A 27,026-nucleotide genomic window follows, 5' to 3' on the forward strand; every position below is an offset into this window, starting at 1 on the left:
TGTATTATGTAGTTTTAAGCCTCGTCACATTCAACGTTCTGTATTTTTATAATTCAATAATTAGGTGCTCTACCATAGAGACGCGCAAAACATTTTTTAAATCAAATCCAATCTACCGTGCAACAAGATTAATTTACCACCTCCGTTACCCAAAAAACGAGGACCGTAAACGTCTTTTCTCATTCAAACAAACAAACACAATGGTCATGTGACACCGGAACGTCGCGGACCTCGAAAGTCCCAAAATGCTCCGGTTACAAGTATCGTGTTACGATTACAAACGTACGGCGCACTTACGTGATCGTAGTTTTTGTTGTCATCCGATTCTGTATTGTGTAATTGTATACGGTACTATCTGTGCCCCGCAGTTTTACTCGCGTTGTTCCACTCTTTGATATTAGCGTGATAGCCTATCATATAGAAGGCTATATTATACCCTAAGAATTTTTCAAATTGGATTCGTAGTTCCTGAGATTAGCGCGTTCAACCAAACAATCAAATAAAATATCATCACAATAGTTGTGTGACTTGCAAAACCTATGCTGCAAGGTGATCGTTATATTACAGTGGAAATTGGATAGATTTACTGTTTAATATATGAGTTTAAGTCTTAAGGCAGTAATCTAATAAAATTAGTAAATTCTTTTATGAACTAGAGACAAGAATTTAGTATGATCATAATATGTGTAGATATTTTTGCCGCCATAATACATAGGTATATCGTTTAGAGAGGGATCTATTCAGTTAGTCTGTATCGAACTTGAAATAAAAATGCGTTTATAAAATATACACTTTTATTGAAACAAAAACAAAAATTAACATCGTAATACGAGTAACAAAGACGATAAAGGACACAATGTTACATTAGTCATAACATTACTCATTCATGCATTTCCACCAAAAAGACCATTAGCTCATCACAGTGCAGATAATAAATTTAACGAGCTGTCAAATTATGTCTTTTTTTTTCTTCTTTTAGGTTCCGATTCTCCGGTCGCGTTCTAGGGCTGGCTCTAGTGCACGGCTATCTATTAGAGGCGTGGTTCACACGAGCGTTGTACCGCGCGTTGCTGCGGTTGCCGCCCGCGTTGGAGGACGTTGATGCGTTGGACGCGCAGTTTGCTGCCTCGCTGCGATGGTTGCAGGTGTGTAGTAAACCTTTTGAACTTGCGCTTATAAAATTGTAGATATAAAAAATATGAATTAAAAGAGCTGACATTTTAAAGTAGACATATTAATATTTTTTTGTTGTTTTTAATGAATGAATGAAAATTTTGACCTTAGAAGGCTCGCTTATGTTATATTATTTTTTTTAATTTATCGAGAAAGAATAACCAAAACAGATAAAATGACAAATAAATAAAAGATACAAGACATCTTAACTGGGCTTGTTTTTTAACAAAGCAACAAATAAAGCGCGTCACACACGGTGAAGATTTTATCTTAAGATACTGTTATATTTTATATTACAGTATCTTAACGCATCCGGTATCAGCGTTCGGACCATCATTTTTCTTTTTGTCATTGCGTACTAAGACTCCTGTAGAACCGCCATCCTGTTACAAATGACCCACAAAATTTCGCGTCATTTGTAACAGGATGGCGGTTCTACAGGAGTCTTAGTACGCAATGACAAAAAGAAAAATGATGGTCCGAACGCTGATACCGGATGCGTTAAGATACTGTAATATAAAATATAACAGTATCTTAAGATAAAAATTATAGTATCTTCACCGTGTGTGACGCGCTTAACACGTAACGTACACGCCAGTGGTGCGTTGCGTTACGCAGCGCTAATTTTCTTTGAGTTTCACAATCAGTTATGCTGGCGTACCTATATTCTACAGTACTATTGTATATAACGAAGACGTGTGTTTCGGTACACAGGCGGCGCGCTGCGTGTCGTCGCTGGAGCTGACGTTCGCGGTGTCGGAGCGCGGCGCGGACGGGCGCGTGGCGGAGCGCGAGCTGAAGCCGGGCGGGCGCGACGTGCCCGTCACCGAGCGCAACAAGAAGGAGTACCTCGAGCGGCTCGTGCGCTGGCGCGTGCAGCGCGGCGTCGCGCCGCAGACCGAGTGGCTCGTGCGCGGCTTCCACGAGGTGAGACAAGTGACGCGGTACACGACACATAGCATAGCATACAATGTTACACGACGCAGTGCCGGTGTAAGGGCCACTGACACCCCGGGCGAAAATATTGTGGCGCCCACTTCAGGTGTTCTGAAGGTTTGCACCAGGAGATCCAAGATACTCCAACTTCATACCTTGGAGCCCCCCAGAATTTGTCGCCCTGGGTTATCACCCCCTCTCGCCCCCCCCCCCCCCCTAACGCCGGCACTGACACGACGTCCCTTCTTGTTACACCATGTGACACATCAGCTTGACAACATCATATCATTACGCACATTTCACGTTACAATTTACAACACGCCACATTATGTTGCAAAATATCACATCATAGAGGTGGCATCACGTAAATCCACGTCACATCACCGAGCATTAGTTAGTTAACAAACTGCAAGTGACTAGGTACATATTATAACTGCGAGTCACATCACATCACGGCCCAACAAATCACATCATTAATATAATATGTATCTGTAAACCAAAACTTACAGGTAACAAATTGCAAACCTAACGCAACCTAAAACCATGCCATATACAAAATCGCATGTTACAGCTGTTAAAAAAATAAAATATCAAATTGTTTCTATTGTTTTATTAAGTTTCCCTAATCCTTTCCTTCTTTGCCCTTTCGAGTTTCGACAATTTCACCGGCCATATTTTATTAACTTACCATTTATTTTATCGGCATTTATTTCGGTATACCTTTACTTTTCTTAACATTCGGTTCCTATTCATATAAATTAAACTTGTATAATAGGAGTAGTTTTTCATATTTATGCCCTATTTCTGTATTATAAAAAAAACATCTTATTCATCCACTCTTTTATTTGCTTTATTTTATACATACTAGATGAAGTTAAATAACCAAGAATACACATAGCATACACTTTACTTTTTTCCACACTAGATGGCGTTGAAACTAATAACTGAAAAATGGCAAATTAATGTTCATTTTTTTATTACTCAAAAAATAAAATTTCATTTCTATTTCCAGGTGGTAGACCCGCGTCTAGTAGCAGCGTTCGACGCTCGCGAACTCGAACTGGTGATAGCCGGAGCGCCAGAACTGGACGTGGCGGACTGGCGCAGTAACACGGAGTACAGGGGCGGGTACCATGACGCTCATCCTGTGATAGTGTGGTTCTGGCAGGCTATTGATAGGTAATTTTTTTTTTTTATGTGTAGAGGTTTTTTTGATTTAGGAAGTAATAGCTTCGCTCGCAAACTCGATATGGCGGACCGGCGAAGTAAGTATTTGTTGGTAGAGATTGGAGAGATAGACTTTAGGCCGTTCGAGTTCAGAGAGATATACTTGTCTTATTTAGTTTGGTTTGGTAAAAAAAAAACGCCACTTCCTATACTAAATCTGGCATAATCCTTTGTTTTAGGAATGACAAATAGATTTGTGTTAGCACTGTGTGTTTTGCTTTGTAGAGTATTATTATGGGAGGTTGAATAGTTTTTTTTTTTTTCAGCAAAAGAATTTTAACACAAGTCTTGAGAGAATTGACTTTAAATCGTATCGAAGATCCTTTCAAAAGTCAAATTAACAGGCCTGCTTGTCTTATCTATCTTTAAAATTATGGAGCCATACCAATAAATTTCAATACAATCTTAACATAAACGTTCCAAGTTTTATAGGCAACTAGCAAATTAAAATGCGTGAATGAAACTGGTTCGTTAAAATGTATGCTAATAAAATTAGACTTGTCGTGCAAGGTCAGTTATACGACTGGCCGGAAATATTAATAGGCAACGAAATCGAAACCAATTTTATAATGTTTCTATTATTTTAAACTTTTAACAATTCATTCCTTACTAGCATAATATCATTTATTTTTTATAGGTACCTATGTAAGTTATACGTAACATGCACATGGGCGTACACGTTCACCCTCAATCCTATTTAATTTCGTGTGGACAAATTTATAAATATAGAATTATACCCAACCATGGAAATTTTTCTAACCAAAAGATATTCTTTCCGCAATACTTTGTGACACTAATTACCAAGGACTAAGGTTCATATGGTCAGATACTTCGAGCCAAATGTGGCTAACAACCGAGATAAGATATTGGCATAGACCCACACGATAACATTATCGTAAACCAACATTAAATTGTTCCTATTCCCAAAAAAATATATATAGAATACGATATGCTTCCTTTTTTAAATTCTTGGAAATTTATGACTGTTTTATTGTAATTTTTTTATTAGTTTTTGATGATTAAAATTATCTCACAGCCTAGACTCTAGAGTATTGCATCATATAAGTAATAACCATGACTTCCCCTTTTAAATAAAGACTAATTTATATTATTTTCAGATTTACGAATGAACAACGTCTGCGACTTGTACAATTTGTGACCGGAACTTCGTCGATACCGTATGAAGGATTCTCAGCATTGCGGGGTTCGACGGGCCCGCGGCGCTTCTGCATCGAGCGGTGGGGCAGAGTCGAGTCGCTGCCCAGAGCTCACACCTGCTTCAACAGACTAGACTTACCACCGTATCCAACACCGCAGCTGCTTCATGAAAAATTACTACTAGCCGTAGAGGAAACAAATACTTTTGGCATTGAATAAACAAAGTTATGTTGTAGGTACTTTTGCTGAGTATTTCAAAAATAAACCTATACTTAGTTTAAAAATAAAATCTAAGGTCGATTGAAAAATTATTTCTCAACTCATTGTCCTGTGTAAATAACAATAAATTGATAGTATGGCCGAGACAAACAGTGATAGTGTTGATGAATTTGCTATATATTGCAGTATGTAATGTAGGTGTGCGAGGCATTTATCAGTACGAACGGCCACTTATCTGTCAAGGATTGTACTTTAATGCTTTTATTTGTAAGTTAACTGTATTGTGGCTGTGAAACAGGCCCCTGAGCCATGTTTAGTTATTACGCTTTATGTCACTAATTTATAATTTTTTTAACCTTTTGATGGCCAATTAAATGTAATTTATATCAGCATTCATAAACATTACTTGCACCAAAATAATATGTACTTTAATTATTATTAAGTTATGTTTATACAGAAAATAAGGGATTGTAAAAGTATTGGCTAAAACAGAGATGCTATTGAATCTATATCCTTATACCTTTCATCATTACTTCCTAGTCAGCTGATTAAAAATATTGCTTATAATAAATTGGCAACAAAAATTGTATTATTTCTCCCCATAGTTAGTCTATTTATATATAGGTAATGTAATTAATTGATGTGAAAATGTGGATGTTGTGATGTTTGCAAATATTGATGTTCCTTGGTTATTTATAGACAATGTATAGATATTCATAAAATGCTCAAGATTGCGCATATAGCATAGCACTATGTTAACCATCAATAGACATTTCTGAGCATCTAATTCCATTGTAAATACATTATTTATTGCGCTTATGTATATTACACTCAAGTGTAAGTTTGTGTTTATGTCTGTAAGTAAATAGTTCTATTGTGTTGAATATTTAACTACCTTTGAGTATTGTTTTATTGTGTAAAAATTCTAAGTAATTTGTTTTTGTGTGAAAGTGATCAAATGTGTCAATATACTATATTAATTACAATATTTGTTTTATTTACTTCCTTTATGATGTGTTAACTGAATGTTAACAATATTACTAGCTGTGCCCTGAGGTTTTACCTGCATTGCTCTGCTCTTGATGCGCTTAGCAAGATGATATTATATAGCCTATAGCCTTTCTCGATAAATGGGCTATCCAACACTGAAGAATTTTTCAAATCGGACCAGTAGTTCCTGAGATTAGCGTGTTCAAACAAACAAACTCTTCATCTTTAAACTAATAGTTGTATACATAGTATATTATTATTAGTCTGTGCTAATAGTATAGATTTCATTTCGAAAAAGTTATATTTTGGAATTGTTTCATATTATGTACTAGCTGCGCCCTGCGGCTTCATCCGCGCGCGTGAATGAATTTTTCCTTTTAATTCTAATATTCCTGTGGGAATATTGGTTTAAAAAGAGCCTTAGTTGAATCTTTATGGTAACTATCTGTCAGTGAAAGTTCCGTCAAAATCGGTCCAGCCATTCCTGACAATAGCCGGAACAAAACACAGACAAAAATAATAAAAATTCATCTATTTTGGTATATGTACAGAGCATACATCTATAAACCATATGCAGTTAGTTGAAATCGGTAATTTCAATATTAAAAACAGATACTCCAAATTTATTATTGGAGATTATATTCTAGATCAACTTATACTAAACTTTTACAGGGGGAGGAAAGTCTATAAAAATTAATAGAATGGACTAATGGTGATACTGTAATACTTATTTGATTAATAAAGAAAAAAAGGAAAACTTCACACATACAAAATGTTTATTTTTCAAGAAGTTTGTGTAACAACAAAAATCAACCTTGTTATTTTACGACCTTATCTTTAAATTTTTAAGACTATTTACAGATTTAAGTTTGCATTTGTCAACACAAACTTATGACACAAAATGCAACAAGGGTTATTTTCACAAATGCTCTATTCTAAATTGTGACGGAGTTCATTCAATATAGCGTGTCACAGTCTATGAGTTTAAAATCTTATTCATACAACTTATTAAATGTTAAAACCATAAGCTGATGTGATTACAATAAAAAGCTACTGTTATTTAACGATTCATATGCATTAATGTAGCAATCTCTTAGTAAAGAAAAAATAAAACATCCTCCCCCTCCTCGCTACCCGAGTGCTTCGAGTCAATTCCCATCACTATAAAATTTATAAGTAAACCTTTGAATCTTTTCAAGGTTCATAGATAGTCAACGATTAAATCTGCTAAAATTCAATGCAATATAATACACACTCATGTAAATATTTTGTATATTTACTTCAAAAATAACGGTACATACAATATTTAATTTGTATCTCTATCATACTTCGAAAGGGGAGTAGTGTGAAGGCTCACTGTTAGTCTAGCTGAGAGAGGGGAAATCTTTGCTGTCGTCCACCTTGGGAGGCGCGACCTGGGAGCGCGGCGCCGGGCGCGGCTCCTCCACGGGCGCCTCGTCGCGCGGCGGCCCGCGCCCGCCTCGCCCGCGGCCGCCGCGCCCGCGCCCGCGCCCGCCCGTGCCACCGCGCCGCGCGCCGTCCGTGAACGTGAACTCGATGCCGAGCACGCGCTTCTGACGGCCCACGCGCTGCGGATAGTCAGAGATGTCGTACTCTTCGTCGGAGTCATCGTCGTCGCCGCCTTCCTTCTTCTTCTCTAGCAACACCAGGTTCTTCCACTGGCTCAAGTCCTCGCCCTCGCCGGCCTTGCGAAGATTGTATTGCGGCGCCGTGCGCTGAGCGTTCCTGAGCGCTTTGTACTCGTCGAGAGTGAGCTCGCGGGGCTCCTCCTCGGCGGGGACGGTGCGCTCGGCCTCTGGCTGCTGTCCATCACCTGCACCGGCGGCCGGCGCTTCGGCAGGCTTCTCTTCGGCGACGTCGGCGTCCGAGCCGGTCGGGTTCATATCGTCGAGGTCATCTTTGATAGTACCCCAGTTGTGTGGGCCGCCACCGTCGCGTTTGTCGACCGGTTTCACGCCGGTTTTATCGGAACCGGACCGCCTGTCGAACTCACGTTTTCCCCGGTTGTCAAAACCCGGTCGGGGCCCACGCTGACCGTCACGCGGTTCGCGCGGCGGCCTTGGTCCGCGACGTTCACCACCTTCGGGGTTGTCATTGAAGTTACGTCTTTCGAAGTTAGGCCTGCGATCACCGAGTTCACGTCGAGGAGGTCTGGCACCATCCTTGCCCTCAACAGCACCGTTCTGCGGACGATCTTCGCGACGGCGTTGCGGCGGACGTTCCGCATTGCGCTCATTGTTTCGCGGCGGTCCCTTAGGCTTTTGTTGTTCACCGCTCTTAATTTCTTGAGACTTCACATTTTGAGTTTCCTTGATACCTTTCCTCACGACGGCATTGCCGCTCTTAGGTTTGGCCTCAGGTTTGCCTTTGTTCTCTTTTTCGGCCTCTTTGGTCTTCTTTTTGAGCTCTTTTGCTTGCTCTCGCGCTTTTAACGCATCAAGAGGATCGGACTCATCGTCCAAGAAAAGAGCGTATCTATTATCGATCCCCACACCGTAGGAATTCTCCATTGTGATCCTCTTGATGTTTTAACTACACAAAAACTGGATGTTGATGGATTAATTTCACACACTTAGTAAGGCGACATTTTGTCTTATTTTATTGATTTCATTTAATATGGCGGACAAACTATCACACTATACGCCATATGACGGCAGGAATAGAGAAAAGAATGAAAATGGCCGCAATCTTAAAGTTGCCAGTGCTCAGAGCCTTCACTTCCCAAAATAAACCTTAATAAATATCTATGGTTTATTTTTTAAGCTATGTATGTAATTAAAAAAAATATGTTTTTATTTATACGCATACTGTTGTATTTAAACAATATATTATTAAATACCATGCATGAAATAAGTTGAGCCCAATATAGCTTTATTCATAATATTTAAACAATCAAAAACTCAATAATATAAAAATGTTTTCCAAAGTTTTAACTTAGTTAATATTGTTTTACAAAAACGAAGATCTGCAGCACATTATTATGTAATATCTATCTTAAGTAAATAACTACAATATAGTACGTAGTAGTAGTAGTAGAAACATTGAGATAATATTACTACGTATGGAGGAGACACCACGAACAAAATCTGTGCGCCATTTTTTTGCTCTAACTAAGTTTTAAAAATTATTATCTAGTTAGGTTCTTACCGATGAAAGTTATTCCTTTGCACTTTTCCGTATTATTTGTATTATTTGTGCAATATCGTAACACACACGAAGGCATGTTTGATGCGTTTCACTTTAAAACCATTAAAAAATACCGCTCAACATACGTCACATGACGTATGTTGAGTGGAACATAAGTGATGTAGGCGGTGTCGTCTCCCTATTAATAATATCTCAATGAGTAGAAATCAAATTTGTAGTCTTAATTTTTATTTTGTTAGAATATTGTCTTTTTTTCTATACCCTTGTATCAGAGAGGTAAATATTTAATTAAAATGAGTTATTAAGGCTAAGTAAAACAAGACACTTACTGAAAAAAAAATATTTTATTCAAAATAAAGGTTATAAAATTCTGTAAAACCTTATACTGTAATACGACATCAATTTTATAAGAAACGATAAATAACCAAACCATAACAAAATTACGCTCATCGATGGTAGTATTTTTACTTACATTTACCTCCACCCTTACCACCACCACCACTACCTACTGATCCTAAACATGTGTCCATAAGTAAACCGCAAACTAAGTAAGGATCACAATCACCAGCTGGTCGCCTATCTTCCATAAATCCCTTTCCCTTTTCTTTTATATTTCTTCCTAAACGTATAGAAGCTTTCCTATTTGCAATTCCCCAAGAAAATTTATCAAATGGCGCTGTTTCAAACTTCCCTGATAGCCGCATCCTGTTACTTTGTTCATCATGTTGATAATTTTTCATATGTTTCATGTGATTTTTTTCTAATCGTTTAATACATTCTTCAATAAATTGATATCCACCATCAGATCTCATTCTTTTCGTACTAAAGTTGTGGTGCATACCAACACCAGGATGCTTAGGCCCCATTGGTTTAGGATGATATGTTACAACCACGCCATAGTCTTCTGATACTCGCGACATTATATATCGAGACATCCACATGTCATCTGGAGCTTTTATACCAATTGTAGTTCCTATTTGCCATTCCCAGCAGGCAAACATTACTTCTGCATTCGTTCCTTCGAAGTCACAGCCTGCATATAGACAGGCCTTCGTATGAGATTCAGATATATCTCTACCAGCTATGTATTTAGCTCCAACTCCACAATAAGAAAATTCATAATTGACAGCAGGAAACCCGCCACCTTTAGGCCAACCTAAGCCCCATCCATCTACGTCTAACATTGTGTATTCTTGTTCCAGTCCAAACCACGGTTCTTCCGCTTTATGAAATTCACACAAATCATTGCAGAACTTTCTGTGATTCGTTTTTGCAGCTGAACCGTCGCCCATATATACTTCAGCCAACACAAGAACATGAGGTTCTAATCTGAAAGGGTCTTTATATACAGCAGCTGGTTTAAGAGTTGTATCAGAATTCGCAGTAGTAGCCTGGCCAGTGGAACTGCCATCAAAAGCCCAACCTGGTGCCGCATCAGCGCAATATGGGGTACAATTAAGAATTCTATCTTTACATCTCATATTCAAACCTGATCCATCGATCCAGCAGTAGGTAGCCAGAACTTTGTTACAGGGTACGGGGAGTCGTATATATCTATCCATCACTTTCTTGCTCATGATGTGGTTAATAGATTCTTTAAGCATATGCCGTTTTGGTGTAAAAAGCACATTATTATGCTTTTGTAATATAGAAAGACATTTTACAAAATGTTTCATCTTGCACTCTTCGTCTTCTCTATTTTCTTCTTTTTTTATTAATTTATTACAAAAATTTTGTAATTTTCATTAGTAAATATTCCAGAAATTTTCTGTTGGTGTTAATTCAATGTAAAATAATTGACTGAGATTTGAAAATTTTTAAATCATTTGAATATCGTGTTCTATTCAGCCAATGACGAGCCCATTATTTTTATATTACCTCCTTTCGTCTTAAAAACACGAAAGCGTTCCTCTATGCTATTTTACTATAAACACGTTTCTGCGAGAAGGGTGCATACTCTATAAGGATCACAGTCGCCCGCGGGACGTCGATCTTCTAAAAATCCTTTTTTATTAGATACGACACTTCTCTGAAGTCTTAAAGAAGCACCACGATCTGCTACCGCCCATCTACAACTATCATATGACGCCGTTTCGAATTGGCCAGTCAATCTCTTTTTATTTTCTTCTCCATCCATAAGGCCATAATTCTTAATTAATTTTGAATGCTGTTCACACAATAATTTGCATGTTTTTTCGATTTCTTCTAAACCACCTTCATTGCGCATTTTTTTTACACTAAAATTATGATGGCAACCTATACCTGGTTGGTCTTTTCCCATCGGTTTTGGATGGTAACTTATTATAACGCCATATTGTTCGGCTATTCTATTTAATATATAACGTCCCACCCAAAGATCGTCAGCAGCTTTAATTCCTAAGCTTGTTCCTACCTGATACTCCCATGACCCTTTCATTACTTCTGCATTGGAACCTACATAATCCAACCCAGCGTAGATACACGCTCTAGTGTGACACTCTACTATTTCTCTCCCAGCGACATGTTCGCCAATACCACAATATGAATAAAGTGATTTGGGCGTGGGGTACCCTCTACATTTCGGCCAGCCAAGCGGCCACATATCTGAATCAAACATAGTGTACTCTTGCTCTATACCGAACCAAGGCTCTTCATCGGAAATCTTACTTAATACACTAGCACAATTTGCTCGATGATTCGTTGCTGTAGGGGTTCCATCACCATAATATGTTTCACATAGAACTAAGACGTGGGGACTTTTGCGAAATGGATCTCTATACACAGCTGAGGGAATTAACATTGTATCGGAGTCTTGAGTCTTTGCTTGACCGGTAGAACTTCCATCGAAAGACCATTTCGGTACCATTGCCAGGTCACAAGGAACTTTGTCCAATATACGATCTTTTGAACGCAATGTTATACCGCTCCCGTCAATCCATATATAAGTTGCTAATATCTTATCTTTAGGCAATGCTAAATTTAAATAATGATGGTAATAAGCATTAATAGGGGTTTTGACTTTTGAAAATCCAGAACTGAAATTTTCTTGACTAAGTGGTCGAAAATAATTTTTTCTGTAAATAGGAATCCTTAAAAACTTGCGCTCAATATATAACAATTTTAGGAAAGACATAATATTATTAGTATCAAAAAATTTATAACATAAATGTAAAAAATCTCGATGGTGGAATAAAAATCCAGTAAGCTACTTCACATAAGCTGCACTTTTAATAAAAAATGCCATTCAAATGACCGTTCTATTTTTTTACCCATTTTTTTTTTTTTGGTTACATATCTCCACCATATCTCATACACCATCGCGATCGATTTAAAATGGTAAATTGCATTTTTCAAGTGTAGATAAAACTGAACTATTTACTGCGTATCCTAATTTTTTTTAGTTTATGGTCGTAAATTTTTTTAATCTATGGTTGATTTTGTACCGTTCATGTTCCGTCAAATGTCAAAGACTAAGACTGTCACACTGTCACACACTCGGTCACACATGACACAGATGACAGCCGTCAGCCAATTTATTTTGAAGTTTTGAACAATATTTTAGTATGTATTTGTTTTCTCTTTGCAATATTTTTCTCAAGTTTAAACTGATAACTTCTTATAATTACTTATAATAACTTCTTAAATTTAATGTAATCATTGTAATTTAGTTATCGATAGCAAATGTTTAGTTATGAATTATTTTCTTCAATGCTAAGTGATGTGATTGATAATCTCACGAGTTAAACAGTTTTAATATAATTCTAAATTCTTCGGATTTTCTCTGCCTCAAAATATTTACATAAAGGGATTTTATATCTAATGGAAACGTAAGTTAAAGTAAACCTCTCAACTCTATACAATTTGTACACCATTGATAATAATTATGAATAAGTACCTATAGTATAACTCAAATATTTAAGCTTGGACTGGACAAGTGATACAAAATTGCTTATTTGTTCTATTGGAATTTGTTTTTAAATTTAAAATCTGGATATTTGTACACAATACAATATGAACACCAGCATGCACACAGAATTTGAGAGCTATAACATAATAATAAATATAAATAAATAAATAAATAATAATTAACTTAAAAATAACAATGTATTTTAAAATACACAACACAAAGAAATAAAATTTTATGAATTGTCTTCACTTTAATAATAGTAGCTAAAAAGAAAAATATACAAAAATGGCAGTAGACTAATTTTCTTTTCCTTAAAGTTTAAACATCCATTATAAATTTCAGCACAAAAGCTAACAGTGCATTTCTTTGCAATTATGAAGTGATGCAAATATTACAGACACTGAAAGATAATACTCAAAAGAAACATAAAAGAGAAGGATCTTTAGCTACTGTTACATATGAGGTAAATGACTTATTTATAATTTTATCAACTTTTCAAGGGTTTTCAATTTTTGAAGTGAAACTTCTTTATCGGGGTTGGAAAAAACGTGACACGTGACAATGTTACACGTGACATTTTCCGTTACGCGCCATCTTTTTCTAATCCCTACCACGCGTGATTCGACGTATTTCTGTAAAGTTGCATATAGTAAATTATTTTTTGAAAAATAAGGTCATAAAGAAGTTTCACTTCTTACGTGTGTACACTAGTACTAGAATAACTTAACTAGAATAATTATTAGAATGACTGTCTTCAGAGCAGCACATTTTTAATGAAATCTGTAAAAATTTTAGTGAGTCTTTTTTGTTAATCTGAGCAATATATTTCTTAAACAATTTGGTGAATCGCTCTTCCTTATAAAAATTTTGAATGATAAATTTCAACATACATTTTACAACATTATACCTTGATAAAATATTACAAATCTTTTTTTTCTTTCAGACGGTTAGATATTTGCAAGACACAGAATGTAAAAATCAAACTGCGGACTCAGTAAGAAAATTCTTGGAAGCAATGAAACCCTTCAAGTTAACTAAATTAGAGAAATTAATGATGGTTAATACGCCTCCAAGAACTGAATTAGAAATACAATTAGTAAGTAGCTCTAAAAATTTATGATCAAATATCAAATTGAGAAGTTTCAGAAATTCAGGGAAAGTGAAGATGCATGAATAGCTTTATTACATTCATACTTGTTAGTTCCTTTTGAGGAAAGATGACAAAGTTACTCCAATTCCTTACTGGACCATATTATGTTTAGTTAGATTGTATTTCGAATCAGTGGTAAATGTTAAAAATATGTTATGACAGTTCAAAAGTGCTTCTAGAAGAAGTCCAATTTAATAAATAAATATTTGAATTTGAGTATATAAATTTAAATGATTTTAACAATACTTACTAAACTATAAGGTCTTCAATTATATAAGCATTGAGAATTGAGATCATGATCTACCATAGTGGTCTAGTGCAGGTTGGTATATGTTTGACTACATTGCTGCGGATGAATTTAATATTCACCAATCCATGTGCAGAGCGGAAACTACTATCGAAACATCACATATCTTGAGCTGCACATCTTTCTCTCACAGCTTACTCGAACCGCTGCATAGCTTAGCATAAGTGGTCACATAGTTTAATAGCATAGCTTCTTTTTTGCAGCTTAGCTGCATAGCACATCTCTGGTGAAAAAACACTCTCAGGCATGTTCCCCAAGAGTTTTACCTGCAAAGTGAAACCATAACATACATATAAATTGAAAAATCTATTTAATTTTTCAAGCTCTTACCTTCTTGAAAAAATAAACAATGCTCTGTAGTGTCTATTAAAAACCCTGTTCACATTATTTCCAACCTGAAATGAAGCTTACTCTTTCATTATACAGGAGTAGTATATAAATACCTGAAAAAAAAAATTATGTTGTAACATACCCATTCTCTGTGACAATAATTTTTTACTGGGTAATTAAGATAAATAATTCATTAACTCTAGTTTTATGTTTCTGTTCACAGATTGTACAAGAAAGTGAGGAGCGTTTGTCAGAAGATGATGTACAGAAGATTATTCAAACTGTAAATGAGTTCTTCCCACCAACCTCAAGCTAACATAAGCCTAAATGTAATTTAAGATATTATAGTAAATAATATATTTTATGCAATAAACAGTTTAAAATATTACCCTTTTTGATTGAGTTACCCGTCAAGTATGTTGTGGTCTGTACTGAAGTTACTTTTACAAGTAATACAATGTAAAAATAAAGTCGCGATTTCCGACAAACATCGTGTTACATGCCGCAATCAAAGAGTACCTATAATCATTACGTTTAGCCGCATTATAAATATGTCTATCTGATAGGTAATTTTTTTTCGGACAAGTAGGGCTGGTCCAGCCGAGTTTTTTTTGCTACCACCGGAAATCGAACCCAGTACTCATTACCAATGAGTCACTGGATTTGCGCTCATGCGTTAAACATTTTCTAATGAGGTCTCGTGTGGCAAATTGTTTTTAAAATATGAATATCTTATTTGTGGTACAGTAGGTACACTAAGAATAAATACTTACTTAAGAGCTGTAATAAATGATAATCTTAATAAATTACGTACCTATGAATTAGGTTACATTTTTGCATTGTTTACTTAAAATTGTAATGAAAATACTGCGCTATTCGTTGTAAATATTTAAAATTACCACTGTTTTGTGGTCATGGATAGTAAAATGGGATAAAACCACGATAAAACCTGTGGGTAAAACGAATAGAGGATATATCCCATATCCTTCTCCAGTTAGTACTGCCATCTTTAATCAAACACAATAAACCACTTGAATTTTTAGAAGAACGACTACAGATGTCGCTAGTAATCCTAAAATTAAGTCAATGTTATGTTTCAATTTAGAATTAAATTTAAAAAAATGCAATATATTTAAAAAATAAATGATTATTATTATATATCTCAAGAACAAAGTGTTTTGAAATTTGAGTTTTAAATCTTGTTAAGTTTACTGAAAATAATAAAAAAGAATTTCAGCGCCATCTAGTAAACCTATGTATAACTTAGATGTCATAAGTGACGTACGATAACTTTCGAACTTGAAACAACTGAATAGTGACATTCGCTCGCAACGGAATTTGAATGGTATCGGTCGCTAGGAGACGGGAGTCCGCGACTAGCTCTCTTGGCAGAAACGTGTATGGCGAAGTGCGATCGACTCGTCGATACGCAGCTGTCCTGCCGCGTTTATCAAATTTATAAAAGTTTTCTCGAAACGCGTGTGTAAATAAACAGTTTGTTTTATTTCGTTTTGAATATGAAGTGATACAAATGTTTGTTTAAACGTGCCGATTTAAGTGAAGCTGAAGCATTCGTAACAGTAACTGCTTCTCGCAATGACATGGGAGAGCATTCAGTTACCTTTTGAGAAACCGGAGGCATTTAAAATGTTTCTTATGGCCTAATTGATGCCTTTGTAACGTATAAGTGATACTTTGGTAATAAGGACTAAATAGTGTGTTCTTTTGGTGACATTAGCGTTTGTTTGTTTCGGTTCGTCAGTCGTCTACACGTCCAAAATGAGTGTTTTGAGTGGAATATGCAAGGCTGATATAAAAACGGCGAGTGATGGACTATTGGAGCTGGCTGAGGAGAAGCTGCGAAGCATCATGCGCTCGGATCCCATCACAGACACCTACCACGTCGAACAAACCCCATTCGCAAGGTCAGTGAAATATTTAGTAATCACGTGTTGATCCTAACCGTCTTATCGCTGCCTACAAGGTAACTTGTTAGTGTCGTCACCGGTGTGATAAAAAATATTTTTTATTATAGAATCTCGGTAACAAGGCTCTCCGTTTGACACGTCGTAGTTTGGATTTTAGGGTGATATTTCGAAAAAATGGGGTGTAGTTTGTATGTATGGTCCAATAAAAATTTTAGGGGTACCTACCTAAAATTTTTATCTAGGTATAAAACCAACCCTTTATACCTATGAATTGATAAAAAAAAACTTTAATTACAATCTACTTCTCAGGGAAGTAGGTAGGTACTGTATTTTTTGTTTTACTTGCATTACTAAAAATTTTATTGCATAAAATATTGTAAGATAAAAAACACATCATTCTTCTAAGCGCTTAATTAACTTCTTGACAATGTTTCCACAATAATACAATAAAGTACCAATAATTCATTTTAATCCATCAGTCCTCGGAATCACAGACACAATAGAAAATCTATTGTGTCGCGCCCCGATCGGGCCTTACGGTGGTCAATGGGTTAAAATAATAATATTACAATCAGTTTCTAGAGATAATGGTTCTGATAAATAACAATTGTGAAGTAATTCATGGCTAATATTGATAATGTAACATGTGTTACAAATATATTCGAGTGTGAATGTGTGCATGACGCATCTACAATAAAACACACTCATTTGTATGTCTTAAGTAGTATGCTGTATGAATATTGGATAGTTATATTAATCTCAATAAGGCAGTGAAATGACTAAGATAGAACTCGGTACTTCAGATAAAGGTGACTGATGAGAGCCGAGTACCTTGATAATTATAGATAAGACACATTTTTGCTGCAAATAGGCATCATTATAAAGTTTAACATGAGTGGATTGATTGACACTAGGTACATGTTAAATTGTTCTACAAACATTATGTGAATGCCTATTATGATATTGATTTTATTAAGTTTAGTTAATATTTTGTTAAGTTTTACCACAATTAATCTAAGAAACCTACTAAATATTTTTTTTTTTAATTATTTTTGCTTAGTTATTCAATAAAAACTTATTTACATAATATACACTGGTCATCAAAAAAATCGACCCACCTACACTATGTTTGCTATTTATCGATTATTTCACAAATAAGTCGTCTTTTATTGTTGTATTTTGTTGTAAGGGTCTGATAACATGCTAATCATTATGTTTTTCGTAAATTTTACTGCACTTAATGATTCTTAACAAATTTTTATACAGAAATACTGTACAGTGTTGATTTGACGGTTTACGGCGGGACAAATTATGCCCGTGTTCCCAGTTCCAAAATGATTTTTTTCGGGATCTCTTGTTAATAACGTTAAGTTTAATAATTGATGCTGTAGTTTTGATTAATTTTCTCTCAAAATAATGGATACTGCTGTAGCTGAGAGGGCTCAAACTGTGGCTCTACTAAAACAGGGGTTATGTCAACTTGCCGTGGCTAAAAAGTAAAATCTGAGCTGTTATGCAGTTCGGTGAGTTTACCAAAGGTTTCTAGAGACTGGGCAGTATCGATAAAAATATTGATCTGCAAGAAATAGGGCGGCAACTCAAAGGGACGACCCCTAGATAATGTAATCAACTCTACAAAATCGACAACTGTCTGGTGTAGATCTCTAGTGACGCCTGCGTGATGATAAGAAGGTGGGTATAAATGACAGAACTGTTAGAAGAAGACTTAAAGAGTAGAACCTAAGACCACACAAGCCAGAAACAGGGCCATAATCAGCCACAGCTCATCGACAAACCAGACTTCAATTGACTCGAAATCACGCAAACTGGACTATAGGCCAATAGGAGTCAGTACTTTTGAGTGACAAGATGCGAATGACTTTATATGGTGCTGATAGACGTCTTTAAGCCATGCGATGACCAAATGAATGATTTGTTCAGTGCTAGGTAAGAGAAACGGTCGATTATGATGGAGGCTCTGTAAAGTTATAGAGTGGCATTTCTTTGACAAGACGCACGGAGCTTGACGATAAAAAAATGCTCATTAAATGCTGTTCAATACATTACCGAGGTTTTGGACTATCATGTGGTGTAATATGCCGGCTGTATCTGCAAAAACTTTGAGTCTATGCATGATAATGCTCGGAAACACGTAGAGCGAATCGTGATCCAGTATTTAGAAGAGGTCCGCATTAGAGTTACACTCTGGTTAGCAAAAAGTCTCGATTTGTAACTTACAGAGCACATGTGGGACAATTAAAAAATAAAGCATAGAGCTCGTAATTCAGCCCCTACAACAATAGGAGACCTGAAAACCGCCATTAGGGAATAGGGAAGATTGATAACGAATTCCTCAAGAGACCATCAAAATCTTGATTATTTCTTTAAAATAGTGAACGCAGGCTATCATTCCAGAAAGAAGAGAAAGTACTGAGTATAAATTCGAAGGAAACGTGATCATAAGTTTCATGATTACAAAATAAACTGCATTTGAAATTAAATAAAGAAAAAGCTGAAAATTGAGGATTTTGATCTTTATTCGAAATTGGCAATTTTTTTGTGATGTTAAATGATTTTATGTGTTTATATTCGTGTAAATATGCACGTTGAATTAATCAGTTCAGTTTCCAAACAAATTTTTTCTTTAGTTTGTGAGAAAACCGCAATTTTCCGTAAAAATGCAGGTGGGTCGATTTTTTTGATGACCAGTGTATTTACCTATGTGAGTAATACTTAATGTGATATTAAGAAACACATTGCTATAAGTTAATCACAATTACTGAGAAGTGAGAAACATATATAGGTACCTACACTTTGATATCCTCATTAATGTTATTTTGATTTGTACCAGCATATAATTATTAGTTTTACTTCCAATAAACATATAAAGAATGACTTACAGTTGCAATGTTAGGTCATCTACTTAGTTTTATAATTTACTCAGGATAAAAATATTTGCAGGAGTACGTACCTACTATAAATTTACCATTATAACTTTTCCACTCCACATAGATTACTTGTGCGTCGATTTTATATAATATAACAAAATACCTACATTGAACAATGAACAAGTAACAATGGCGGGAAATTATAATAAAAGTGACGATTCACGATACAAAATGTCAATAGTGACAGCTTACGAAAATGGTCGTAGGTCAGTGTTGCCATTGAAAATTATAACGTATTAAAATAATAAATACGTTTTTTATATGCCGTGTTTTTATTTATTAAAGTGAAACTTTTATTACATCGTCTCAAACTTTTTGGTCTGTGTAGCGCATGTCGCGTGACGTACGATAATTATCGTACAAATACGATAATTATCGTAAGTTTCACTTTTACCGTGGTTTCATAAAACCACACATTTTTTTTCAATAATTAAATTAATAAAAAGAGGAGACGTCATAAACACATTGTTATTTTTGAGGCCAAAGTTTGTTAACTATTTAGAAGTGTAGTTAGAAGTGAATACACATTTTAATGAAAAAAAAAACGTGACTAGCCAAAGTCGCATACACACGAAAGTGCATACAACATTCAGCTATAGCTGTGGAACGTGGCGCACGGACAAGCCCGACAACTTTTCCCCTCGTTGCAGCCTGTGCGGTTACTCGACGCAGGCATACATTAACCCCGACAATTTTACCTTCGATTATAATTATTAATTTTTCATATGTTATTAACACTTCATTTACAAGTATAGAAGACGATAAATACGTTTTTAAAATTATAAATTTAGTACCTACACAAAAATCTCCATAGATATTTAAAAATACTTTTTGAACGGTGCATTAGTTTTTCAAATTCATGCCTTGTTTATTCAATTTTGTATCTTTTAATGGAAACAACAATTAACCAGTCTCCAATGATAAATGATTTCGAAAGTAAACGCGGTTTTAGCATAAATTGATTCCATTATCATAAATTAGTTTCAAACCATTAAGTAGGGTTATTTTTCAAAGCACTGCGATTATTTATAATATCTGTATATGTTATAATATTATGTATACTTAGATGAAAGTGAAAATGTTCAAGTGATAAATCGAGAAATGAAGTTGTTATTCGATTTAATCGAATAATCGATTTCAAATCTATCCAACACGAAACAATGATGCACTGTTCCTATTCTAATACCGATTTCTAGCTTACAAACCTGCGGGCAAGTTCATAGGTTCAATATATCGCATATAAAACTTATCAGCGTATATTTTATTGTATAGACGACTTAAAGGTAGGTAACTATATAAATACTCAATTTTTGATGTTCCATACATTTGCAATTATTGTTCCATAATATATTCCATATTAATTCGCATCGACCTCCTAGTTTTCATAACCTTAACCGCCTAACCTAGTAACCCTTTTGATATTAAAGGTCCGATATTCTATAATTTAACTTACGTAATACATATAATAACTAGGTACATGATTTTATATACTAGAGACACGAGAACATTACTTTTATTTGTGAGTGTACCTAAGTACCTACATAGAAACTGGAATATTCTAGAATCTAGACTTTCGAACTTCTGCATTTTACCAGATTGATAACGTATCTCGAAGTAGGTAGGTACTTAAGATAAATTTTGTAAAGTCTTAACTTTGAAAGAACTGAATACAAGGAAAACAATAGTTGACAACTATATTGAAATAACTGTAATATGTTAACGGTTATGTAACTGTTAGTTTTAATAAATAAAACAAATGTTTTCAGGTATGCAATAAATACTTTACAAGTGTGTAGATTGTCCTAGGATTACATTATCTGTGGTGGTGATAACGCGAGTAGATAGGAACTTTAGCATACACATACATGTATAGTAACTTGTCGTCGATCAACGTACCATGTTTTGTTTCTTCGACCTTTAGATATATGCCAATCGTGACTCATTGCATTTTATTTGCGATACCTACCTATATCTTATACTTGATACGTACGTCACACGTTTGAAGCATTTTAAATTGTTTGCTGTATTGATATGAGAAAACTTAGAGATACCTAGACCATAAATAATAGCTTTTTTTTCTATTGTAACAAAGCCCGTGCCTTTTAGGTATACATATTTCAAAAAAGTATAATATATTTTTTTATTTTAATGACGGGTGACGGTTGTTCTTTTTTTAAATTCGATTTTAAAAGGTTTCATTGGAATCGTGCGAAATGCAAAATTTTATCGCGGGTTAAAATCTCCACTGGAATGCTGTTTAGATAATAAATTCCGATGTGACCCCGTTCAGAACGGGGTCGAAGCAATGCTACGAAATAATTAACCCGTTTTAGGATATTGTTTGTGGGTTATCAAAATTAGGGTAACAGTAACAAGGGTTAGAACTTTGAATTCGAGTGTTGGTGTACTGTTTCGTTCATTTTTATGTTAACGTTTCATATTTTCAGCAATTGAATGTTGAGGAAGGAAAACTGCTATTTTGATAAGTCACGTCCCATTATTATAATACGTCCATGTAAGTAATAAAATTATTGAATTGACACATTTTCAAGTGTCTATAAATATATCGAAACTGATTTAATTCAAATCGTTTATTGTGAAATAATTAGATTATCTTAAGAATGGATAGGCAGTGAAAATATTTTAAGAAGTAATTGATAGAAACAGTAAAATTTTCTTCGTATGTTTATAGTAAGGTGAAAATGTCAAAAAATTAACACCAGCAATAAGATTATGTAAGCGTATGCAATTTTTTCCACTGTTTTCATATTCATTAACCACCGAGAAAGGTCACTGACACATTGTTTGTAGAACGTAAAGGATATCTAATTGGGTGACTCTATTTACTGGTGAGCATATAGGTATGTGTAATCTCATATAGCCGATGTTTGAATAATTCCACAGTGTAATAATTCCTGTAATATTCATCAGCGACTATTAAATATGTACATATTGTTTGGAGGAATACATCATACATGCCACTTTTTTAGCGTGCGATATTGTGACTAGTGAGTGACATTATAATTATATACTTCACGTAATTATCAGTAAATGAAGCGAAAATTGCATGGCCTTAAACCGTTAATGTAAACATTACGAAATTGCAGGAAGCTGGTCGCTTGTCTGTACGACAAAAAGCTATTAAGAAGTATGATTTTGTGTCAAGTTCATAATTGTCTCATACGGCGAAGTATTTACCACGGAACTTTAATAAGTCATTGTTCTTGGTGTTTTGTGCCGTTTATTATCTGCCTACATTTTATCTCTTGCGGTATTTCGATTAGATAAGTAATTTACGTTCTTTGTTCAATCAACATTTAATAGCATTCGCTATTTTCTTTGATTATGATACGTTTATAATAACTATGACAATTATTTTCTATTCCAAAACTAATTATGTACTATATGACTACGTAGCATAGCAATATCATCAAATTAATTATCCGTGCGCTGTGAATCTAATGAGGTTTACGATAATTATAAATCTTTGCGTTGTTCACGGCACGACTAATTATCTTTTTCTCTGAGATTAATCATGAAAGAATTTTACACACACGAGTCGATTTAACGCCAAGTCATAGAGAACGGAGCTGCGGGCGGTCGCACGTAAATAAAATAAAATTGAATCGAAAACATCTATATCGCATTGGCGCTATTTACGGCCCGATCCGATAATCGGATGCCAGGGGCAGTAGTTTAAGTGAAATCCATTTCAATGTTACATTTTCCGCTATCGAAAGGGATCGTTTATTGGTAGTTCTGCGTCGCCCCGGGCCTTTCATTCGGGAGCAGATTTTGTGCACAGAATGTGTTATCGGCAGCTTTCTACAGCTGGTCGTAACTCGTCAGGTTTCACTTTCGTGCGGTGACGGACCGCCCGTACCTCCGACCTGTTTGCCCCGTCACTCCCCTTTACACCCCACCGCCAATATTGCTTTTTAATGTCTGGTATTGCCAGGTGATTCATGTACCGTTCCATAAATGTACAACGATGTTTTGTTTGTTTATAGGAAAGCTCAGTGGAACTATTAAAACTGTGATGTTATCGATCCACTTTTTTCTCAGAATGAGCGTGTTGGTGTTATGTTATAGCTGAGTTGAGCTCTAATAGCATGAATAATCAATCGTCCTGTTGTGAATGTTGCTACACGTGTCTTATCTTTGTAGGAAATTTAGTCATAGGGGTTTGATCGTATTTACATGGTAATAGCGGTGGAGTTAATTTGAATTCGACACGCGCCCCGAATAGCCGGGTCAAATTCCTCGTCGACTATCCGCGCTAATATCTTATTCGTGTCATTAGCGAAATGCCAACGGTTTGGCAGGCGCGGCGCCAACCCCGGCGTTCCTTGCGGCCGATGCACCGCTTTGGCTCGCACCAACTAAATTCGGGACCGTTGCATCACGCATCACTTTCAGTTTCGTTTGTCACCCGGCTATTTTAGATGTAGTCGATTATTAGAACGCCGTTTTTAGCTGCATCTATTCGGTCCACAACACTATGACTAACTGCTATGGCACGAGGAAACTTCCACGTCAGTTTAGGTACCGTATCCGACTGGCTATTTCCTATTTTATTGGACGACGGCTAAAAGAGGGCACAATAAGGCTAGCCGAGTTTCAAAGTCAGCGCAAGTATGTATCGGTTCTCGTGCCGCAGTTATCTTGAATTTGCGGAAAGAAACCCGATCTGTATGGAGCGGTGTGAGCGAGGTCGCCGCGTCCGTTCGCGCCGGCCATCGTCACCAAGTTATCTGTCCTAGCGAAGAAGAACTTTTTATTACCTCTCTAATTAGAGGCCGCTATTTCGTTCCCGCATTCATTATTTTTTCCAATTTCCTGTATTAGCCGTAGATCATAATAGCTTTGCCCCAGAAAGTTGTCGTTAACTCAACCGTCACGCTTCAAATACATCCTGGAATGAGCGAGAGTACGCCCCGCTGTTCAAGGTTGACCGGTGCGCAAATGTTCACCTGCACTAGAACGCGTCTAGCTTGTGCAACCGATAGGTACGTGGGTGATCTGCCGAATGGGGACAGCCGTTCATCTCAATCGGAATGCAGGCCTCTGGTATTGTTAGCAAACAGAATGTAACAATCGGACCAATGTCAAGCCGACTCCGTGCCGACTTTTGATTACGTGTATGATAATTTGATAGACGCCGGCACAGCATGATATTCGTGTCGCGTTCGCGTAGGCGACTAGATTTTCCGTCTCGGGTTGGGCTACTCACGTACTATATGTAGTTACAGCGCGTAGCGAAAGTCTAGTCGACCTTCGGCGCCTAGATATAGTCGGTAATAAGTACTTCGGGACTTGAAACACCTGATTACGGCTAGAATAAAAGACGGCATTAAGATCAAGATGGTTATGTCAGCGTTGGCTACGAATAAATGTGTCATTGAGAAGACTCAAGCGCCGATCACACGTTTCCGATTACATTCTTGGCAGATATCGACGTGTCACTTATTTATGATCCTTGTTATCTGGGCATCTGAATTGTAAATCGTCTGCAGCCGATTGTGATCGGTGGAATTTCTAAGGATTTAGAGGCTTAAAAGTAAGAAACATTTTATGTGATACTATCGGCACGCCGTGTAGTGCTCGTTCATATTTCTAAAGTAACTTATAGATATTCTAAAAGTGTAGGAACAACATTGCTAAGCGGTCGTTATTTACTACTTAAATCGTATCTCATTGTTTTGTTTTATCGATATTTCAATTATATTTCTTTAGATATTATTTTTAAACGCGTTTTTATTCATTGGATAAGGATACGATTGACCCAGAATATAAACGTCGTGTCGAATCCAACGTGATTCACAGTGTTATGAAAATATCAAACGTGATGTAATACTGACCCGGGCTCTCCCGAATTCGGAGAAATACATCCGTGTCCTTAAAACGTAACCCGTTTTCGTGTTGTATTATGAAATTCTTGACTAATTTGTATTATGACATTGAGTTTTGAAGGTTTACGTGCAGATTACACTTAATTGTTTGAACGCTTACATCATACTTTTGAATAAAATAATATGCATATATATTATGTAATGTCAAATAAAAATTGTATTTGCGAAAACATAAACATTTCCATGGACTCATTGGTTTCATTGAACTTAGGTAAACAAGCACTTTAGTTCATCGCAATATTATAGATGCACTCGGTGGAATGACTAAGGTTTATGTTTAGCACCTTTATCACAGCTGCGTTATCTCACATTGCAAATTTAACTCGGGCATTGTGTGACGGCCGGACTGCGAGGTAATATTGACGTCTCGATTTCATTGTTTGCTCACTTGATGGATGCGGTTCGCCGTCTAGATTGTTTACACTCCCTTCCCTAACCTTGGGGAGAGTTCAGTGACACGGCAACAAATAGAAACGTCTCTAATTGTATACATCCGCCGCAACCAGGACCTAGGACATCGTGGCGACTGGCAACGCATCCTCCGTGTTTACATTACGTCCCGTTTATAAACTCTGCATGTGAACACCCTCTGATTCGGAACAGAAATAGTCATTGGAAACGTCGTAACGATTTTATCCCTCCCCTAATTTTATACTAATACGAATGTCGACGGTGATGGATCTTATGGCCGTTACGTATTGGCCGTAAACGGCTGCGTATTCTAGCATTCCACAAGGATTTATCGCGCTCCGTCCGTTGCTGCATAAATATAATTAGAGGGGCCATTTATCAGGCCGGCGGAAGGGCGTTCGCTATTACTGCTGTAAATCTCACGTGGCTTGAGACGGCTCAATCTGGTAAGAAATGTAATGTCATAGCTCTGCATTGGCGAGATCGCAAGCGTCTTTGGTACACGCTACACGATCAGCCAGGATTATAGCTTCGCTGAATGTTTCGAGATAGACTATGTGTGGCTGTGGATTAGACTAATATATTGCTACTTTAAATCACTGTTTGATATCGGAATTTTGTACAATATTATTTCAAGAAAATTGTTTAGTTAAGCTTCAAAATATGCATAATTTTGATGTGGTCTGTCAAAACATAGTAAATCTCATGATACATCAATAATGGTCCGGGAGCCAGCAGCCGATTTTATGACCAAGTTCCTCTCAAGCGGTAATTAGTAAAATGCATCAAAGTATAGTATTATGAAGCCTCGTGAACGTCAGCTGGAGCTCGGTTGGGGGGAAGAGCGGTTGTAGCCTCCCACGCACGTAGGAAAAAAAAATACATTCATTCATTTCCTCTCAGCTAAAAATTTGTCAAATTGTAGCTAACCCAATATCTCAACGAAAAAAAATAATCAGCTGGTTACAACATGGTGTATTAAACGTCAGCTGGTGTCTCGAACATGAAAAAAAAATATATATTTTCCGTGATTTCCTCTCAAACAAAAATTTACCTGATGATAGCTTATATGTAACTGTGGATAAATATATAAGTCAGCTGGCTGTATCTTGGTGGAAAAACCGTCAGCTGATACTTTGAAAGTTATTACATAGGAGTTAGACAAAAGCATCTATTGCCAATTTATATGCATCAGCTGACTAGGTTTTCTTCAACTTATTGCTAGCTGATTTATTTTATTTATCGCATCAGTATATTAATAATCAGCTCACAAATTTTCATCT

General features: G+C 36.1%; 4 protein-coding genes and 2 pseudogenes across 7 annotated transcripts in view; 3 read left to right on the top strand and 3 right to left on the bottom strand.

Moving 5' to 3' along the window:
- Nucleotides 1-5,699, top strand: part of LOC149486146 (uncharacterized) — a 117,161-nt gene extending 111,462 nt beyond the window's left edge. For all 3 annotated transcript variants that reach the window (XM_089699489.1, XM_089699491.1, XM_089699490.1), the window contains 4 exons: nucleotides 980-1,145; nucleotides 1,888-2,100; nucleotides 3,122-3,288; nucleotides 4,455-5,699. In XM_089699489.1, the coding sequence (XP_089555615.1) occupies nucleotides 980-1,145; nucleotides 1,888-2,100; nucleotides 3,122-3,288; nucleotides 4,455-4,713 (805 nt within the window). In that variant the 3' untranslated portion in view covers nucleotides 4,714-5,699. The remainder of the gene's footprint in view (nucleotides 1-979; nucleotides 1,146-1,887; nucleotides 2,101-3,121; nucleotides 3,289-4,454) is intronic.
- A 762-nt stretch (nucleotides 5,700-6,461) lies between these two features.
- Nucleotides 6,462-8,408, bottom strand: LOC149486148 (intracellular hyaluronan-binding protein 4.S-like). Its single transcript, XM_089699479.1, has one exon. The coding sequence runs from the start codon at nucleotides 8,232-8,234 to the stop codon at nucleotides 7,068-7,070; it is 1,167 nt and encodes a 388-aa protein (XP_089555605.1). The 5' UTR covers nucleotides 8,235-8,408; the 3' UTR covers nucleotides 6,462-7,067.
- A 927-nt stretch (nucleotides 8,409-9,335) lies between these two features.
- LOC149486149 (glutamine synthetase 1, mitochondrial pseudogene) lies at nucleotides 9,336-10,547 on the bottom strand (annotated as a pseudogene).
- A 220-nt stretch (nucleotides 10,548-10,767) lies between these two features.
- LOC149486150 (glutamine synthetase 1, mitochondrial pseudogene) lies at nucleotides 10,768-11,983 on the bottom strand (annotated as a pseudogene).
- A 478-nt stretch (nucleotides 11,984-12,461) lies between these two features.
- Nucleotides 12,462-14,929, top strand: Polr3I (RNA polymerase III subunit I). Its single transcript, XM_089698757.1, has 4 exons — nucleotides 12,462-12,677; nucleotides 13,100-13,220; nucleotides 13,701-13,853; nucleotides 14,768-14,929. Exons 1-4 carry the CDS (start codon nucleotides 12,670-12,672, stop codon nucleotides 14,858-14,860), a joined length of 375 nt encoding a protein of 124 aa, XP_089554883.1. The 5' UTR covers nucleotides 12,462-12,669; the 3' UTR covers nucleotides 14,861-14,929.
- A 948-nt stretch (nucleotides 14,930-15,877) lies between these two features.
- Nucleotides 15,878-27,026, top strand: part of Drak (Death-associated protein kinase related) — a 224,417-nt gene continuing 213,268 nt past the window's right edge. For both annotated transcript variants that reach the window (XM_089699503.1, XM_089699504.1), the window contains exon 1: nucleotides 15,878-16,469. In XM_089699503.1, coding sequence (XP_089555629.1) covers nucleotides 16,324-16,469 — 146 coding nt within the window. In that variant the 5' untranslated portion in view covers nucleotides 15,878-16,323. The remainder of the gene's footprint in view (nucleotides 16,470-27,026) is intronic.

Source organism: Colias philodice, chromosome 9 (assembly GCF_061535455.1).
Source record: "Colias philodice isolate Cphi_HAF_F1 chromosome 9, ilColPhil1 Martin Lab GWU primary, whole genome shotgun sequence".
Classification (NCBI taxonomy): Eukaryota; Metazoa; Arthropoda; class Insecta; order Lepidoptera; family Pieridae; genus Colias; species Colias philodice.